Source organism: Parasteatoda tepidariorum, chromosome 3, assembly GCF_043381705.1.
Source record: "Parasteatoda tepidariorum isolate YZ-2023 chromosome 3, CAS_Ptep_4.0, whole genome shotgun sequence".
Lineage (NCBI taxonomy): Eukaryota > Metazoa > Arthropoda > Arachnida > Araneae > Theridiidae > Parasteatoda > Parasteatoda tepidariorum.
The window spans coordinates 19,845,761-19,865,581 of record NC_092206.1 but is presented as its reverse complement, the minus strand read 5'-3'; the positions used below and the strand labels follow the sequence as shown (position 1 = coordinate 19,865,581).

Here is a 19,821-nt window from a genome sequence, read left to right as displayed (position 1 = left end):
CCCCCCCCCCCCCNCAATGTTGAACTTAGTAACTTGTTGTCTCGTAAACTATGGCACACCACCTTGTGATGGTCTTTTACAGCTTGCCATCATTCATAAAACTCTTGCAAAGTTTTTTTTTTAATGCAGGCTGTTTGTACAATATCAAGATTTAATGATGGATACCCTTTTTAAAAAAAAATTGAAACAAATTATAGAGTTCTAGGAAATGTACTTCTTCCAATTGAAGTTTTATCAATTATCAAACTTTTTTCTTTAACAGATAAACTTTAATGCATTTATAGCTTATTAAATTCTTATTTTCTTGCTGCAACATAACCAAATTTTATTTGTAAATTGTATTTATGTAGTACACATATTGACCAAATTTGAAACTAAAATATTTTATTTATAAATATTTTAATCATAATAAAATATTATAATTAATAATTTTTTAACAAATACTTTTTGTAAAATTGAAATTTAACCAACTAACAGTTCTACTTGTAAAAAATTGTATTTCAGCCTGCAGTCTTCTCCACATTTTTCCATGTTATTATAAGGGAAATAGTGTAGAAATGTTTCTCTCCTCTACACTATTTCCCACTATATATTTTAACAAAAACCTACAAATTTTTTACATTATAGATGGAAAAATAACTACTCTTAGAATTGAAAGAATGTTTCTCCCCTCTACACTATTTCCCACTATATATTTTAACAAAAACCTTCAAATTTTTTACACTATAGATGGAAAATAACTACTCTTAGAATTGAAAGAATGTTTCTCCCCTCTACACTATTTCCCACTATATATTTTAACAAAAACCTGTAAATTTTTAACATTATAGATGGAAAATAACTAGTTTTAGAATTGAAAGATTATTTCACCCCTCTTCACTATTCCCCACTATGTATTACGGACGGGGAGTGTCCAGGATTAGCTTCAAAGTAGCCTAGGAGAGTTACATTTAAATTAAGGAAACACTAAAAGACAACACAAAACAATTATAGTTAAAACATCTTTCGGAGCTGTCTCCCCGTTGCCGTCTCGTGAGTGAGTGTGTGAAGCGAGTCTGCTTTACTACAGATGGCGTATGCAACATTTAATTTTTAAAAAAAACCTGGAAATTTTTTACATTATAGGTGGAAAATAACTAATCTTAGTATTGTCATTAACAGTTATTAGTTATTCAGATTCGATTCTAAAATCTATTACCATTATTACGAAAATTTTACATTTTAGTGCTACTATATTTTCGTTCTCATTCAATGATATTTTTTTCTCACTAAGTCTAATATTTGTTATAACAAAAAAGAAAGAAAAAAGCTTACTGATAAAAAATTGCATGGTATAGAAAAAATATGATCTAGATTTTCATTTAAAATTTCCTGGTGTACCTGGAAAAGTCGGGAGAAATTTTTTTTCTGAAATTGAGTGGCAGCCCTGTAGGATATTAACTTTTATTACTTTTTTCAGAGCTTGTTACAATTGTTTGGTTCAGTCATTCTTGACGCTCATTGACCTCTTATTTGATGCTTCAAAGAATAGTTTTCTCTATGAAATAAGCATTAAAGAAATTGCTCTTCAGTTGCTTGTATTTTCAAAAACATTTGAAAACCTGAATCAATCTAATGAGGTATGTAAACATTACATTATGTCCATTATTTTATATAGATAGAATTTATCTAATTCTTCAGACAAAAAAAAAAAAATTTTCTTCATAATATTTATCATGCAACTTAATATTTTTATGGAAATAAAATTTTATTTGGCTTTGCTGTTATTTTCTTATATGTTTTTATCATAAGATTTTTCAAACTTTATTGATGTAAACCAATGCTTGTTATTATTTGTACAGGGTATCTGCGCACCTGGAAAGACATGAATTTCAGTATTGAACAAAATTTGTCATGAAATGTTATGATTTTTACTATTATTTTTAAAAAAATCAGGGAAAGTCATGGATTTAGGACTCCAAAAAATCGAATTTTTAAAATGGATCCCCCCCCCCTCGTCAATTCCATCCTGTTCCAAATATCTGAATTCCTAACAAAATCAGCACTAAATCATATTTTAATAGAATATAAAATGATTTTATCATGCGTTCTTTCAAAAAATGAAAGAAAAAACATCATTTCTAGAGCGAATCTTTTAAACTCTCTCTTCTGTGATTTAAGAATTTTTATTTTTTTTAATTTTATCAATTTAAAATTGTAGTTGTAGTCATTGGCGAATTTTTTAAAATTCCGAAATGAGAACAGAAAAATCAGAAGTATTTCTTTCTTTTCTGATGAACAAGAAAAGTATCTTTAGAATATAATTCTGCAGAAAAAAAATTATTTGCTTTCGAATTTTTTTCAGCTATTTTATTGTTTCAACTCTCTCTTTACTCTATTTTTTTCAATTTAAAATCTATAAATATGAAGAAGCAGAGTATAACAGTTTTGGTTATACCTATCATTTCGAATAATGTTATTGTGCTTTTTTAAAATTTGTTGCGTTTTTGTCGGAGAATTAGTAAATTTGTTAAGTCATGAAAAGTTCTTGGAATTAGTCATGGAAAATCATGAAAAGTCATGAATTTGAAAATCTAAAATGTAGCAGGTACCCTGTTTGTACTTTTATTGTACAAAATTTTGCTATAAGTGTTATTAAGCTTCATAAGAAAATGATACTTTGTTTATTTCCCTATATTTCCTGATTTTGTATTAATGTAAACAAGATAAGCTTAGCACCTTTTTTAAGCACCTGTTAGAATAAGATAAGGCAACTTTGTTGAGTATAAACAGAATTGTGTAAAATTTACTATATTTTATAGAAATGATAGTTAAAATGTGTACATGAACAATTTTTTCGTAAGAAGGTTCCGTCCCCTGCCTACTCTGTTCACCAATCATTGTGATTGCTTTGCATTTCATCTTTTTCTCTTAAATTTCAATATTTTCCATAAAAACAAAGAATATTTTATTATAAAATAAATATGCTTGCTGTAATTCTGTGCCAGAACTTTTTGTTAATGCGTTAATCATAACAAAATAAACCATTACCTGAATTTGGAAAAATATTTAATTGTACTTAAAAAAGAATGTTTGAACTTTAAAATGCAGAATGTGTGGCCCAATAGAAATAAATAAGTAAATTTAAGTTTTACTTATCTCTTCAAAACAGTTCAAATAGAAAATTTTTAAAAAGCAGAAAGCTTCGTCCCCTACTTGCTCCATTAAACAATCATTTGGATTGCTTTACATTCAGTGTTTTTCTCTTAGATTTCAATATTTTCATGAAAACAAAGAATATTTTTCATAAAATATGTTCACTTGCTAGAATTTTATATCAGAACATTTTGCTTGTTAATCATAACATAATTAACGATTACCTGAATTTTTAAAAATAATCAACTGTACTTGAAAAAAATAATTTGAATGATGCACAATAAAAATAAATAAGTAAATTTAACTTTTACTGATTAACAAGGCTTATTTCTTCTTAACAGTTCAAATAGGAAACAATTTTTACTTCTCTTAAATTTAGTTTAAATGTTAATGTTATTATAATGCAATATTTTAAATAAGAAGCAACTTTATCAAGGGTCTAACCTTAAATGTGCTAGTTAGACATCAGGTTAAGTTACTAAGTCGTACAAAAAGAAATATGCATCCTCTATTTATTTTTTTACAAATTTGGATTCTTATTCCTCGAAATAAGGGAAGTAGCTAATATCTGCAAAATATAATAGTTTCGTTAAGAGTGCTGTCAAAAGTTTTAACCTTGAATGTTGATATAACTTTTTACGTATTTGACTATATCTCTGGAACTATTTAATTATTTCAACAATCATTAGACCAAATTATATTTAAGGGTTTTTTATTACTGTTTTGCTCATTGTGCATTGAACAATAGGTTATTTTCCTTGATACAATTTTTTTTTGAATGTAAGTTGCCTTTGAAAATCTGAAAATTAGTTTATTTGTTGAATATTGTTTTATGAAGGTTTTTATTTGCCTAGGATAAGTTTCAAGACCTGTTAGCATTGAAGCTGTGTAAGAGATTTCTTAAAAAACCATGGAGACTGCCTGCATCCGATTTGTACGGTGTTTGTTACCAAATTATGCCAAAACAATTTGATACATTGCTTAATTTGAAAGAACTCGTTGTGAAAATCTTAGAGGTAATTACTTTTTAATTACTGATAGTGGTGATTATTTTGTTTTATAAATTCTATTGTACAAAAATATTTTCCTTATAAATCTAAACAATCATGCAAACTCTATGACTTAGACCCAGAAGTTTTGCAGATTTTAAATCCTTTATTTGTATACATTTTCAATGAGCATTTATAAATTTACCTAAGGCAATAGAAATAAATGTTACTATGTTAAAAGAAAAATTAGTAGAATGTAAGTTTTTAACCTTTTAAATTTTTTTAACCTTTTTTTTTTATTTTTCTTTAAGTATATTTACAAATTGTTTAAAAAAATGACGCAAGGATCATTTACAAATGTAAAAACTTGACTTTTGTTAATTAAAAATAAATATTTGTAAATTTATTGCATAATAATTCTTTAACAATAAAATTGAATTTTTAATTATTTGAACTTTTTTTTTCAGCTTTAGCTCCCGATTTTGTAATCTATCATCTTAAATAGGGTTCAAAAAGCTCTGAATTGTCCTTGAAAAATACTTACATTTTATTTCAATTTTTAAGAGCTCCTATAAATCAATTTCGGTTCTTGAATGATTGTTCAAGTCCTTGAAAACGAAGAAAAAAAATTCTATCCATAACAAAAATTTTATCCTTTTTTTTTTTAAATATTATAATATTTTTTATAACAGTTACTTCTATCATCCTAAAACTTTGATTGGGCAATTTTAGTTTCCGATTCTAAAATTCTCTCAAATATTTCAACTTTATCATTCAGGAGAGATATTTATAAAATGGAATTTTCTCACTGGTTTAGAGCTAACGCCATTGATAAAAAAGAAACTGTAAACAATTATGATTATAGATCTCATTAAATCAAAAAAAGATTTTATGGCATGTTCTTAAGTATTTAATTAATTTTTATTTGCTATGTCAGATAAACTCAATGTTCAACGTGAGCATGGTAGCATACTACATCACCAAACTCGTAATTCTTAAGTATTATGAAACTGTATGTTTATTTTTTTTATATATATAAAACTATAATTTTAAAACATATTTCTACAAAACTAAATAATTTAAAATCAACAGTATTTGAATTTAAAATAATAAGCTATGAACTATAAAGACTACTAAATCCTTTAGAAGAAAGGCGTAAAAAATTGCCATACTATTATTGTCAAGAATGACATTTGATTAATTTCTGTAAAAAGTAATAATTGGAATTTTTAAAAAAATAAGATACATACTAAAAAGAAAAATTAATTGAGATATGAATCTAATTTATTTAGGAGAAACGAGTAAATCACCATGCTGTTATTGATGCTTAGTTAATTTTGGTAATAGGTACTAACTGAAACAAAAAGTAAACTATGTACTAAATTTTAAAGAATGGAGGGGGGGGGGAAGCTGACCTGGAAAATTTTAAGATTTTGACCTGGGAAAATTAAGGGAATTTAAAGCCTTATTTGAGTGTCACTTTACAGTTACAAAGCATGACTGCTTTTTTTTTTTGTTATATATATATATATATCTTGCTTAGGGCCACCGGCAAGGGGGTGCACTTGCACCCCCCTGGCTTTTTTTTTAAACAATTAAAGAGATACAGGAAGAAAAAAAATTTTATCGAAAATATTTTTATTCAAAAACAAATAATTAAGTAATTATTAATACATGACAATTAAAAAAATCGTCTTGTTAGCTGTCCAAATATGTTTATAATCTTTTTAATGAATTCTGAGTCATCTTTGATTCGTTTCTTATCCACACTGAGCATACACAAACTACTCAATCTCTTGCGAGACATTGTAGACCGCTTCCCTGTTTTGATGCATTGCATTGTACTAAAAGTGTGTTCAATAGTGCACATAGTAGCTGGAAGAGTAAGGCCAATTTTGATTGCCTCTGCTACATCTGAATAAAATGGTGTGGCCCGAATAACTAAATCGAAGGGGGGTAGTTTGTTGGAGGGTTGCACCCCTTTTTATATTATTCTGCCGGCGCCCTTGATCTGCTACCGTTTTTCCTTCATGTTTTTATGAATATTTAATATCATCAGATACCAAATTAAAAGGCTTTGAGGTCCAATTTTGTCTCATATGCTGTGCATCCCTGGTGTCAAATGAGAGTTAATATGTTTTTGTTTCCCATTTTAATACCTATAAATCTGTTCTCTTTCTTTAGAGCCTGCAGTCATCCATCTTCCAGAAAAAAAATCCTTATGCTAAAAGGAGCATAAAGAACTTCTCTAGTTATCTGAAGAAAATTCAGCAGGCATTAAACAAAGTTCCTTTAATGGAGTCCAAAAATGAAGAAATAGATTCACCAATTCAAAAAAAACTAGAATTCGGTGATGCATCTTCTTCTCAAATCCAAGATGATATACTATCTAGAAATTCTGATATTGAAGTAGATACTTCATCTGTATCTGGTATATCAAGTTCAGATGAAAGCGGACTTCGATCTTCTATCAATCCTTCAGAAGCATCAACAGTCAAAAGACCAAGTCGTTTGACAGCCGTTCAAATTTCAACCCCATCTGTAGCTGAAACATCCAATAAAATACCAGATCCAACTCCAAGAAAAATAGCAACTGGTAATAGGTTGTCCAGAAAGACACCTGGCCTCTCTGCAAAGAAAACAGTGCCAGACAATAGTTTCAAAACTCCCGGACCACAAAAAAATAAGTCTCGAAAACAGCAGTTGGACATTAATTTGACCAAAACTTGTTAATTTTTTTTACTAACTTAAATTAATATTAACCAACATGTCATTTAATTGTTTGATAATCAATAAGTGCGCAGTTGCACGGTGATAATTTGTATTAGTGTGAAATATATATACCTATTTTTTGTATTTTTAAAACAAATAAAAATTTAAAAAATTCTGACAATATTTAAATAAATTACAATAAATAACTAGTTTGAAATATGTTATTTTATTTAGTTGATATCTGAAATTTTTAAATTAATATTAACTATATGCTCTTTGGTATACTGGTTTTAAATAGGAAGACATATGCTTTCAATATCAATGCACTTTTGAAAATTCAAAAAGAGAATTTTCAAAGAAATCCAACCCTTCTAATTGCGTGCTTATGATCACATATAACACTCATCAAAATTAGACAGACATGACCCTCTTTCTAACATTAAAAAGTCGTGCGTTTTTAAGTTCCCTAATGCTTGCCATCAAACTTTTGCATTCATAATTGTCATATGCAGATCTCTTGAAATTCGGTTGTAAGTGGCGACTCTATTTTTAGCTTTTTAATTACTATCTGACTTTTTTTTTATCAGTCTGAAAATTGAGTTTAAAAGATATTCTTTCCCATTCTTAAACATGTTTTCAACAATCATCAATTAAAAAAGCTCTTTTTTCCTTATATTTGCACTGTCTTGCATTCATCAAATTTCTAATTATGTGTTTGTAATAACATCGTGTTAATAAAATAAGAATTTAGGAAACTTGTAGAAATCAGTACAATAACTGCAGAATTTATGATAAAATCGGAGCTAAGTCGAACTATCGTGGTCAAAACTTTAAAAGTGATTAATCATGTGTGCAGCTTGAGATTCAAATTTTGTCTTTAAAAAAATCAGGATTTTTAAAATTATTTAGAAAGATAATGGTATAACTGCCGAAAAAATTATTTTAAAAAAAATCTTGTAGCTTCATGGCAGAATTGAAGCATTCGAAAATCCCCTGCATAATAATATCTGCTAAAATGTTTTGGGATTTCAAAAAATATTGTAGAAATTTGTAGCAGTTCTCTGTAAGAAATGTTGCTGTATAGTAGCCTCTACTTTTTATATTGAAGTTAGCTAAAAAAATATTTACAGTATATGTAGAAATTTTATTTTTTATTATTATAGTTCCGTTTATTTTTTGTTTGGTTGATCACTGATAACACATTATTTTCATGCATATTCAATTTAATTTACTTTAATCTTTCAAACAATTGATGTTTTGCAAATGTGATATAATTTTTTGTACGATAAATACAGTTCTGTACTTAATGTATTCTGTTTATCTCAACCCCAAAAATGGTGGCATCTATACACCAAAATGTTTACAGTGTAATAGCTGAAAAACCACAGGTATTTACAATGAAATCAATGCAAAATCAAACGAACGTGGTCGAAAAAGACAGGTGATTACTTATGTGCATGATTGGAAATTCATAGACCATATGGTTTGAAAATGAAAAATATCAGGACTTTCAATATTCAGTAGCAATGCATGGGTGTAAGAGCCAAAAAAGTTTTTTGAAAACAATGTAAATGCATGATTAAATAGGCACAAATTGAACAGGTTTCGTCAAAACATTATTATTCAAATTCTAAATTCTCTTGCTGTAATAATGTTCTATTAAAGTCATTTATATGCAAATTTTATCAACAAAAACACTACATTCATGCAACCTACATTCAGCTCCAAAAAGCAAAGGAACCCCTTCGTCAAACCTCAAGACAAATTCCCCTTTGTGGAGAACATTTTGATGGGAAAGATCTACATTTTATTACATGAACAAAAAATTTCTTACAATTAACTCACCATAATGAGACGTTAACCCATGTTTCCTTGTGTCATTGGGATAAAAGCCAATAGACTCATTAGATGTTGCCCATGGTTTCCATCTACTTGAATATCTATATCAAGTCAGTGGTCCGATGCTGAATCTAGTTGGTGGTCTGATGCTAATCTTCCCAAGCCAGCTTGATATTTGGTAATAAACACTCAATACATTAAAACTATTTTTCGTCATTAATTTTTTTAATCATTCATTGTGTGAGCCTGATATCTGGTGTGATGGGAGGGGCCAAAGTGCCTCCTTAGATATTCTGATTGGTATCTCATTACCCCAATATACATTTTTAAAAAAAGAGAGTATTTCAATATATTTATAAATGAAAGAAAACTCTAGTATCGATAATCTATGTTTTTATTAAATTAATTATGATAATATTTGAAGATTTTGAATGTGGATCTACACCCAAATAATCTAAGGAGGGCCCAGATAGCCCTTCACTCTTTCTAGGCATACAACTATGTTCAGTCATTCTAGTGTTGAATTTTTATTTACTGCATTATAAGGTGGGTATACATTTCAAGCTAAAATAAAATCTTGGTTGATTTTTTTTTTTTTTCATTTTAATGAATCTAAAATATTATACAGGGTGCGTGGCATTTTTAAAAAGTGCTTATTTTTATTTAAATTTTTTAAAAGCCCTTTAAGGTGCTTTTTTTTTATTCGGGCTTAGTAAAAAGTGCTAATTTTCTAGCTTTTAAAAATCCTTTGCCATGTCTATTGTCATTCTAAATAACAAAAAAATGCAATATTTATCAGAAACTATTTATTTTATCTTGATTATGTGAAGTTAGAGAAAATGTTTTTGAATCTTATTGATTTTATGTTCATAAATTAAGAACTTTAAACGATAGGAAAAAATAATTTTTATTCTGATTTCCTGATTATTATTTTTTGGAAAATGATTAATAATATATTTTGACTTCTTAAAAGGTGCTTATTTTTTGTTGAAAAAATGTGGCTACGCACCCTGTTATAGCTGTGGATTCTTAATGCAGTATGTTCATGAAAAATATTTTCTTTGTTTAACAAACATTGAATTCATTAATAAAAAAATGATACTTTTAAATAATTGCAGATAAGCAGTTAAATATTATTTTCTTGGCATGAAATAAAGACTATTTAGACAAAAGCAATGACGGCTAGACTCTCACCACTATTTATACAACTCTTACTATAATGATCTTCCTTGATTTTGGTTACAATGGGATCTTCAAGAAGCGTGTTTTTATTCCAGTAAAACCAGGTAACCATTATTAATAATATTTCATGCTTTTTTCTAAATGTTAATAGAAATTTATTGCGTGCAAAAGTAAAAAAAAAAAAAAAAAAAAAAAAAAAAAAAAAAAAAAAAAAAAAANAAAATAAAAAAAAAAAAAAAAAATGTGTTCTAAGTAAAAAGCCTTACTAAATTTACCTTAATCAATAAATATATTAATTAGCCATTAATTAAATATACACAAAAATTTAATTTTCAAAAGTATAAGTTTGTATTTGAGAATATAAATTTAATTTGGTGAACGTTATATCCGTAAAAAAGTTACTAAATAATTTTTTTCTTGCATTTTCAGTATAATTAAGTGTATTAAATGTTTGATTGTGAAAAATAACATCAGCATGCTATTTATCAACAACTTTGTCCCAAATATAGCTTTATATAAAAAAAATATATATTAATAAAATTTCATCTAATTTGAAGAGGTATAAAAAGGTTCACATTATGTTAATGAATCTACAGATTAAAAATGATTTTAAAAAGTATCCCTTGTTCTTAATAATTAAGATATTTTGTAAAAATCATTTCATCAAAAATCACTTCAGTCGTAATTATACTTAATGACCACAAACCTAAACTCATAGCATTATTTATTGTAGGATTTGTCATGTCCCACTACTTTAAGTTAGTTTCAACAATAATGAATAGTTTAATAAAAATTTTAAAAAATGAAGTTAAATTTATTTTTTGCATAGTTATATATTTGTATAGTGTTTGAGTTATTGTGTATAAATTCTTGAGAGAAACTTTTTTGCCATTTAAGCACAAAATTTTAGTACTGAGAATTACTGAATGATATTGCTTTATTCTTTTAATAATGGATGGTTATACTAATTGTGCTATTAAGCTTAATAGCTAATTGTGGCGTAGGTAATATTAATGCCTAATATTATTGGGGCTTTAAGCTAATGAGAATATAAGCTTCAAATTAATAATAATTGTGGCTTCAAGCTACTTTCAATTTCAAATTACATCATTTATATAGTTGAAAAGTATCTCTACAAATCTTAGAAATATTTATTCAGCGTGTGAAAACAATTATTTTCCTAGTCAGCACAATACTGTTGTGTGATCAACAAAGAAAGATAACAAAAAATTTAAATAAATCTTTATTCTCATATAAATAATTATACATATTATACAAACACTAGCACTAATATAACCATAGTTGACACAAGAGAAGAAAAAAAATAATCTGAGATTATGAAACATGAATCATTACAAATGATATGGTGTGGAAGCTTTAAAACTGTTTAGCAATCATTAACCAATTAGATTTTTAAAAAAATAGTTTGTCTTGAATTTGCCCAATTGTTTTATAGGAAAGCTTTCAAACATTAAATCACCTAATAATTTGATGTTAAACAGTTGCTCTCTATTCTTTAGTTTTAGCATTTTTATGCCTCGTTTATTGTCAATAATGTTGTCTGTTGTCATACTATTGAAACACCATGTGCAGACTTATACCACATTTTCCACTGTATTTTTCAAAATTTTGTTTTAGAAAAACCCAATATTTTAAGATTGCATTTTTGGCAATACTGAAACAGATTTATTTTGGATTTTAGCATAAGAATTTTTTATTCTAGATTTTCTGACAAAGGGCCTTTCGGTGGCAATTGTGATCTACAGAAGTAAGTGTTTTTTCTTTTATCACGCTTAATTGTTATATTTTTACTATCTTTTCAAATGTTTGATGCCCTTCATAAGCAAGTTCCATAAACTAAAGGAAAAGCATTACTCCAGGAAACTTTCATCCGAATAAAATTGTGTCACAGTAAGCCTTTCATCCATCATTGATGTACCTACAGGTGGCTTACATAATGACGGCCTTAGCAACAACAAAAAAATGATTAATACTGACAATGATTTTTAATAGCGTCTGAGGCAAATAGGTACTGTACCTTAGGGCAGTACCTGGTATTGCTGTTTATGAGCATTTAAAGTCAGATTTAAAATTAACTAGTACAGACAGGCTATCCGCACATCTGGAAAGTCATGAATTTTGGTAATGAACAAAATTTGTCATGAAATGTCATGATTTTAACTATTCTTTAAAAAAAAGTCATGGATTTAGGTCACCAAAAAATCTAATTTTTAAAATGGAATTTACCCCTCCCCCAATTTCTTGGTGTTCTAAATATCTGAATTTGTAACAAACTCCCCACTCACAGTCATATGTTTTTATCATGTTCTTTAAAAATTGAAGGGAAAAAAATGTCATTTCTTCAGCAAATTATCTTTTAAACTTCTGTGATTTCAGAATTTTTATTATATCAATTTGAAATTCTAGCTGAAGCAAGCCAGTGATTGGCTAATTATTTTTATTCTGAAATCAGAAGCATTTCTTTCCTTTCCCTTGAACAAGAAAAGTATCTTTAGAATATAATTCTGCGGTAAAAAGAAGAAAAATTACTTTTGAGCTATTTTATTGCTTCAAATCTTTAATTCTCTCTGTTTTTTAAATTATACTTTGCATCTTCATATTTATAGATTTTTAACAGTTTTGGTTACACCTATCATTTCAATTAATGTTATTATGATGCTTTTTTTAAATTTACTATTGTGTTTTTGTCGGAGAAAATAGTAACATCGTAAAGTCATGAATTTGAAAATCTAAATTGTAGCAGATAGTACAGATAGAATATCGGTGTCTTCAAAACCAAGCCTAGCAGTCACTTTTTGACTGAAAATCAATAAATGTGAGTTTTGTGATAGATCTTTGGATAGTTTCAGTTTGGTAAAGCACCCTTACGCCCAAGTTACATTGATTAAGCAACAAAATATGAACAGGATGATGAACTTGGTGCAATTCGTCCGAAAGCACAAGACCATTCTTTTTTTATTACTTTGTTTAAAAAACGAGGTGATCAAGAATCTGAAAATATTTTAAAAAGATACAATCTCGATCCTGCAAAATGAGGTGGGAGCAACTTCAAAATCTTAAGTAAACAATTGACTTTTAAGTTATTGCATAGATGATGTAATCTCAAAATAAAAAAAAACTGGTTACTAATTTATTATGACATTTTAAGCCTTTAGAACCCCATTATCATTTTGCAATAACAGCATTATCTGCATGCTCAACGCAACAACCTGTAAATTAAAGTGGGATACTTTTTATCTGGAAGATTTAAAAAAGAGCACTTCATTTATAGTTATGAGGGATATCAAAGAATACATCTAACTTTTGTACATTTACTATTTCTAGGAGAAACTATTCTTCCATAGACTGGAATTCAAGATTTCCACCTGTAAGAGAAAAGATAACTTCTTGTACATGGGCAGATTAAATAAAAGTTATGTAAAGATTCTGAAGTTTTTTCAAGCAAAAATATGCCTGAATAATAAAATAAAAAAAAAGAGAATGGTATTTTTACTGTTATATACCTAACCTAATATACCTAAGCCATGTTATATTTTAACATTCTGGTAATTGCTGAAACATCACTTGACTTATGTTACTAGTCAAAATTCAATTCTTGGTAGCCACATGGTGATTAGCGAAGGGACACCAATATATGTTTGTTGTTGGCATCATAAAAATAGGTGGTTTGATTATTTCTCTCATCAACTCGTTCTTTTAGTAAGTAATTGAGAATTTGTCACCTGTGCTGGAACCCTTTGAGGGGGTATGCATAAGTTTGGATGAACAAACAACATTCTAGCTGAAGCCTGCTCCGGTAGATTTGAGTATAGCGTGACCACTAAGAATGATGCACTCATCTTCAATGTCTGATAGCATTCTAAAAGAAAAGATAGAGAATCTCTTGGATTCTGCAACTGTTGAGAGGAATTATCAGTCTATGCTACAACACAACAAAGTAAAGATTGTCTCTGGAGTGCTTAATTATTTCCAACAAACTACAAAACATGATGTATTAGTAATATATAATGGTAGGTCCTACTACACTAATCCTTACTTAATGTTGTAGCATAGACGTTTGGCAAATAGTTGCAGGAGCAAAACTTCAACGGATTCTCCATCTTTTCTTTCAGAATGCCATAAGACAGTCAAAATGAACTTGGATGATAATTACTCCAAGTGGTCACGCTACGTCTCAGATATTTCCAATTCAAATATGTAGGAGGGGACCTCAGCGAGAATGTTGTTCATCCATCCAAACTTAATTAGATACCTGCCAGCAGCAACTGATGAATTCTCAACAGCTTGTCTGCTTACTAAAGAAACAAATAGAATAGAGAAAGAGCCATTTATATGACAGAATTTGATGGTAACAACAAATGTATACAACAGCAAATGTAAGAATTAAAATTTACTTAAAAGTATATACTAATTTTTAACTTGAAGTCTAAGGTAATAGTTCTGCCCCCTGGCAAACCACAGCACAACTACCAGACAAAGTATCAACAAAAATTTAAGTTTGGTAAGTAACATCCACAAGCGATGGAACATTACAGATAATACAAATTCTAAACTTTTTGGAGTTACGATGGTTAAAAAAAAATTATAAACATATTCAGTTTAAATAGCAATTACTCTAAACTATTTCTCAGTATAACAACATTTGCCTAAAGTATCTACAAAAATTCTGAATCCAAAGTCAATCGAATTACATTGTACTTATCATAATTTGTGTATTCCACTTAAAAATATCTTACTCTACTCTGCAGATTTTATTTGATAGGTCTGGACATCTTATAAAAGTGTTTGTCCTTGTGATATTATATGTTTTAAAATTATTTAATATTACATTTATTAAAAGATATTATTTATTCTAAGAGGTCATGCTAGGTTAATAGACATATTAATAATTAATGTACTCCATCTTATTTCCACTTCAGAAAAAAGTGAATACACAGATACCTAGACCCATAAAAAGTAATTTATAGCTATTAATAATCAGGTAACAACAAATTGAAAGCTGAAGTTAAAAGAATTATAGATATATTTTTTAAAAATTGACAAGAAATGAACTACTTGAGAGAATATGTTATCTTTACAAGTTTTTTTGTTTTGCTTAATGGTTTACATTCGCAAATGTTTCTGAGTTCTTATGCTTTTAATATCTAGATCAGTTGTGGATATATAATATATCATTTTTTGCTCAACATTCATATTATTGTAGGAAATGAGAAGTAATGGGATGTAAGTTTTGCATTGTCGAAAATGTTTTATTCCGAAAGGCCAATGTTCTCTTTGGATAACGAGAAGCTTTATTTAACCCATTTGTAATGCATTTTAGTTTATACTGTCCATCACTGCAGAAATCAAATTCAGAACTTCCAGGAACATGTTTTTGCTTTAGAAGCATCTTGCAGGTCAAAAGAATCAAGAAAAAGTAAAGTAGTGTAAGATTGGATAATTCCAAGATAAAGGTTAAAAGTTTGCTGGAAAAAAATCCACTCGCAATTTTAACCTCCCATTCCTCCTTTAACCACCCTTCCTGTGCATTGCCCTTCTGATTTCTCTAGGAAGAAATCCCCTCTCACTGGCAAAAGAACAATAAGAATGTTAGAAAATCAATAAACAGAAAGAAATCAACATTTTACATTTTTGTTACTTTTATCTTTAAAATACAAAATAGACATTTAACTTAAATCCCAAAATTTGTAACTAGGAAGTATTTCTGATGCAAGCACAAAATTTACACTTTGGTGGAATTGTTAAACTCTAAAATGTTGAAAATTTATCAGCGTTAAATTATTAGGAGTATTATTAACATATTTTATTACTTACTGATTATGCCATTTTTCTAGACTCTCACTCATAAGATGTCATTTTTCAACTGCCTTATATGAATCCTAAGTTAACTTCCAATTTGCTTATTAATGCTGATATGTTCCTATAAAAATATATATGTAATAAAATATTTTAAAAGTTGGACTATTTTTTTTTTTAAATTTATTTGATAATTTTTGGACTTACACCAAGAAGAAAATCTTTTGATTCATTTTCTACCTTTAATGGATGTGGATGCTTTATTACAAAAAATTTCTTCAAAATTGAACAATCCTTAATTTAAATAAATAAAATAAAAAAAGTTAATAAATAATAAAAGTAATAAATAAATTAAAAAAATAAAAAAAGTTTCTTTAATCTAGAGTAAATAAATACTTTATAAATTTTAAGATACTAACATGATTCCATCTTTATAGAATAAATAATAAAAGTTATATATGAATTGTAAAATATAAAAAACAGTTACACAAGCTAATCCGCTTAAAAAAAAATAATAACTACTATATTGAGAGACACACTAAATTAAGATAAAAATTGATACCCAAAATTCTTATTATTTGAGTTATATTTAGTAGTAATTAGAACTATTTACATAAGAATTTTATAAATGGTTATGAAGACAAAATAAAAATTTAAGTGAAAAATAAAAAATAATTACTAGCTTGTCCAAATGTGATAATTATAATAACCAATTTATTCAAAAATTCAATCAGACTTTATCTCATTAATTAAATTTTTTTTTTATTATTATTTGTTTTTTTCTGAGTCAATCTGTGTCATCAATAGTCATAAACTCAATTCTGTCTGCAACCCTTGCACTTAGACTTATTACATCATACATAATGTATCTAAAAATATTTGCATACATAATGTAGATAAAAATTATGCATTAAAAATCCATATACCGTATATGTCGGTGTATAAGTAGACTTTTCAAACACTCAAAATTTTACAAAAATCGGTGATGCCTTTTAACCAATGAGATAGATATAAATAACTCTATCAATTTACTCCTTTCAAAATCTATTTTTAAAAACACTTTAAATTAACATAACACTCAAATTGCTATTGTCTTTTGTGAATTTTAATTTAATTGTTATTATGCTTCATATTGGAACTTCGTGATCGGTAGCGTGCCCAAAATATTGTGTCGCGTGCCATTGGTTCGCCATCCCTGCTGTAGGGTTTCTGCTACCAGAGTTGAATCAAATCAATTTCATGCAACTAAGACTCTAACTATGAAGACTAAGGAACAAATCAATACTGGTTCACAACCAAAAATTGTCACAATTATTCATCGAGTGCCTTTAAAACCTGAATAATTATAGTATTGCAATAGAATGTCCTAACTAATGTCTTGCATAAACGTTTATTTAGGTAGGGCTAAAAAATAAACAAATTAAAATATTTTATTATAAAATACATAAATATTTCTTTTATCTACATTACTAGCCAAATTTTGATAAGTAGCTTTTAACTACAGTAGTCTCTCAATTGGGAAATAAATGCTTTGCCACATATAAAAATATATATATATAATCAAACTTATAATTTAAATGAAATAATTAACAAAAATTATTGAAAATCTCAAATTACATATGACATTATCAGTAGAATTAAAATGAAGAGAAGGAAATAACATACTTAATGTTGAATTAGATTTAAATAATTACTTGTCAAACGTTATGAATAAAACAGAATAGTAGTTTACCTCATTGCTTTGTGAAGAATGATGTCTCTCAACTGGAAAATAAATGTTTTGCAAGATATAAAAAAATATCACAGATAATCGAATTAATAATTTCAATGAAACTGTAGTGTGTCTACCACTACTACAACATAATTCCAATTCACTAGTATATAAGACATGTTAACTCGATTCTACCTTTTCATAGATGAAGGTTGACATTGTCGATAACTACTATTCCCCACATTGGTGACCTTCGGACGTGATGTAAATATGCCTACCTTGACAGAGACTCCCACTTCGAAGTGAACATGCCTATCTAAACTGTAACGCGCACTTTGATGGATGGTTCACATTGAACAGTTAACTTGTGACTGCGACATTGTCCTCATGCTGTTGCTTCTCAGTCTCCATCACACACAATGTATACACTCGACTAGTAACTCAACACAAGAGTGACCACGACCGTGAACTTAATACAGCTCACACGATCAGCACTCAAAAAGTATGGTGGTCTTCAGTGGCTTCTCACAGAACAGCAATAAATCAGCTAGTGGTATCCATTCATCGAATTCTATCACAGATAAAACTCTGGTGTGGGAGTACTGTAGTGTGTCTACCAGTACAAAAATATAATTCCAATTCACTAGTAGTATATAAGAGATGTTAACTCGATTCTATGTTGGGGTACCTCTTCATAGATGAATGTTGACATTGTCGATAACGACTATCCCCCACAAAACAATTATTGAAAATTACATTTCTTAGTAAAATTAGAATGAAAAGAGAGAGAAATAGCATATTTAATGTTGAATTAGATTTATGGATTTACTTGTCAAACATTACAAATAAAATAGAAAAGAAAGGTTGAGAAAATTGTTTTATCCAGCATTCTCTAACTGTCCTTCTCCTGTTTTATCCAGCATTCTCTAACTTCTCCTGTATTCTCTAACTGTCCTATCTGGGTTAATCGACAGTTTGAAGTACTATTTAACAATTAAATTATATAAGATAACATTCACTGCACTTATATTTAGAAAAAAAAACCTAAAGCAAAATTAAGAGCTTAAATGTTCCTCTTCCTGTGTTAGTAACTGATATGGAAAATTCAGAGATATCAATTGATTAGCCACAATTTTAATGCATATACATATTTTTATTTCTAAAGAATATTACATATAAAATCATTTTAAAAGTAAAACAAAAATGTTAGATAACAGAAATGCAATATACAAAACATGAAATCATTAATTTTTCTCATAAAAAGTAATTTATAAATGGCAAAAAAAATTTATTATTAGGGTGGGCCGAAAAACACCTTTTTATTTTGAAAATTATTGTTAGTTTTTATTTTCAAATTGCTATAGAGGAGAAAAAATGTCATATGTAAAAAAGAAGAAACTTGACATAAAAAAAAATTTTTTTTAAATCGGTTAATACCTTCCGGTCACGCATTGCACTTAAATTTAGAAAAACTGACCAGATTGGAAAAAAAATTTTTGCTTATTAATACCACTAAAAATTGTTTAATCCACATACTGTAGTTTCTAATGCCCAATTTATGGATTAAAAAAGTGAAATAAGGTTAAATATCAATATTATTTCAAAGCATAACAACTGATATGTTTGAAAAATACATAACTCCATTTATTCCTGCCTTTTGCTTTATACCCTCATCGCTTATCACATACCACATAATAAATAAAAGAAGATAATTATTGGACAGGGTTTTGAATGTTATGTCCCACAAATGGGGCCAAAGAAAAATTTCTTCAGTAAATGGTGAGAAATTTAAAAAACAGATAAAATTCCCGCTTTTTAAGCACACAGCAATTGATATGCACTGAATCAAAAATAATATTTTAACATACAGTCGGACTTCTATTTAACGAACTTCCATTTTACGAATTTCTCTATTTTGCGAATTTTTTCGTGGAACCAAGAACATTTTGGAAATTTCTTCGTTAAATAACTTCTAAATAGCGAAGTGAATTTTCTATTTAACGAATTTTTTTTTTTGGATCTACTTTCCCTATTTCCCAAAATATTTGAGAAAATTATTAACTAGTTAACGCATTTTATGGGGGAAATAACCTTGAACTGATTTTCGGATCCCCTTAACTTTTAGAGAAAGCAGTAAAATTCCTTTCCCTTTTTGTTTGCATTTCATACAGGAAATGCAATCCCACTAGAAAAGGGGGGAAAGGGTCAAATTCCTTGAATAGGAAATGAGCAGAGAAGATAAAAGGAATGGGTTATCAAAGTGTGTGGTCCCTGGTCCCTTATTGACATGTCCTATTATCTCCACCCCCACTGTTCACTTCCTTTCTAGAAAAACTTTCAACTTTCTCGTTGTTCACTCGGTAGAGCTCCTGTTTTAAGATTGTTGATCAGAGTGCTGCTTGTTGCCTTTCTTACGGCTGCAAAATGTCGAAGCGA

The 19,821-nt window shown here is 28.2% G+C and overlaps 1 protein-coding gene and 1 long non-coding RNA gene across 5 annotated transcripts in view; one reads left to right on the top strand and one right to left on the bottom strand.

Annotated features, from left to right (window-relative positions):
* Positions 1–7,053, top strand: part of LOC107449906 (Chromosome associated protein G) — a 408,534-nt gene extending 401,481 nt beyond the window's left edge. For all 4 annotated transcript variants that reach the window (XM_071178400.1, XM_043041149.2, XM_043041151.2 and 1 more), the window contains 3 exons: positions 1,460–1,619; positions 3,990–4,151; positions 6,309–7,053. In XM_071178400.1, the coding sequence (XP_071034501.1) occupies positions 1,460–1,619; positions 3,990–4,151; positions 6,309–6,857 (871 nt within the window). In that variant the 3' untranslated portion in view covers positions 6,858–7,053. The remainder of the gene's footprint in view (positions 1–1,459; positions 1,620–3,989; positions 4,152–6,308) is intronic.
* Positions 7,054–11,084: 4,031 nt separating this feature from the next.
* Positions 11,085–15,963, bottom strand: LOC139425128 (uncharacterized). The gene is made up of 2 exons (XR_011636357.1): positions 15,693–15,963; positions 11,085–13,243 (listed from the first exon to the last, which is right to left on the bottom strand). It is a non-coding gene; the product is annotated as an uncharacterized lncRNA (long non-coding RNA).
* Between the last annotated feature and the right edge of the window lie 3,858 nt (positions 15,964–19,821).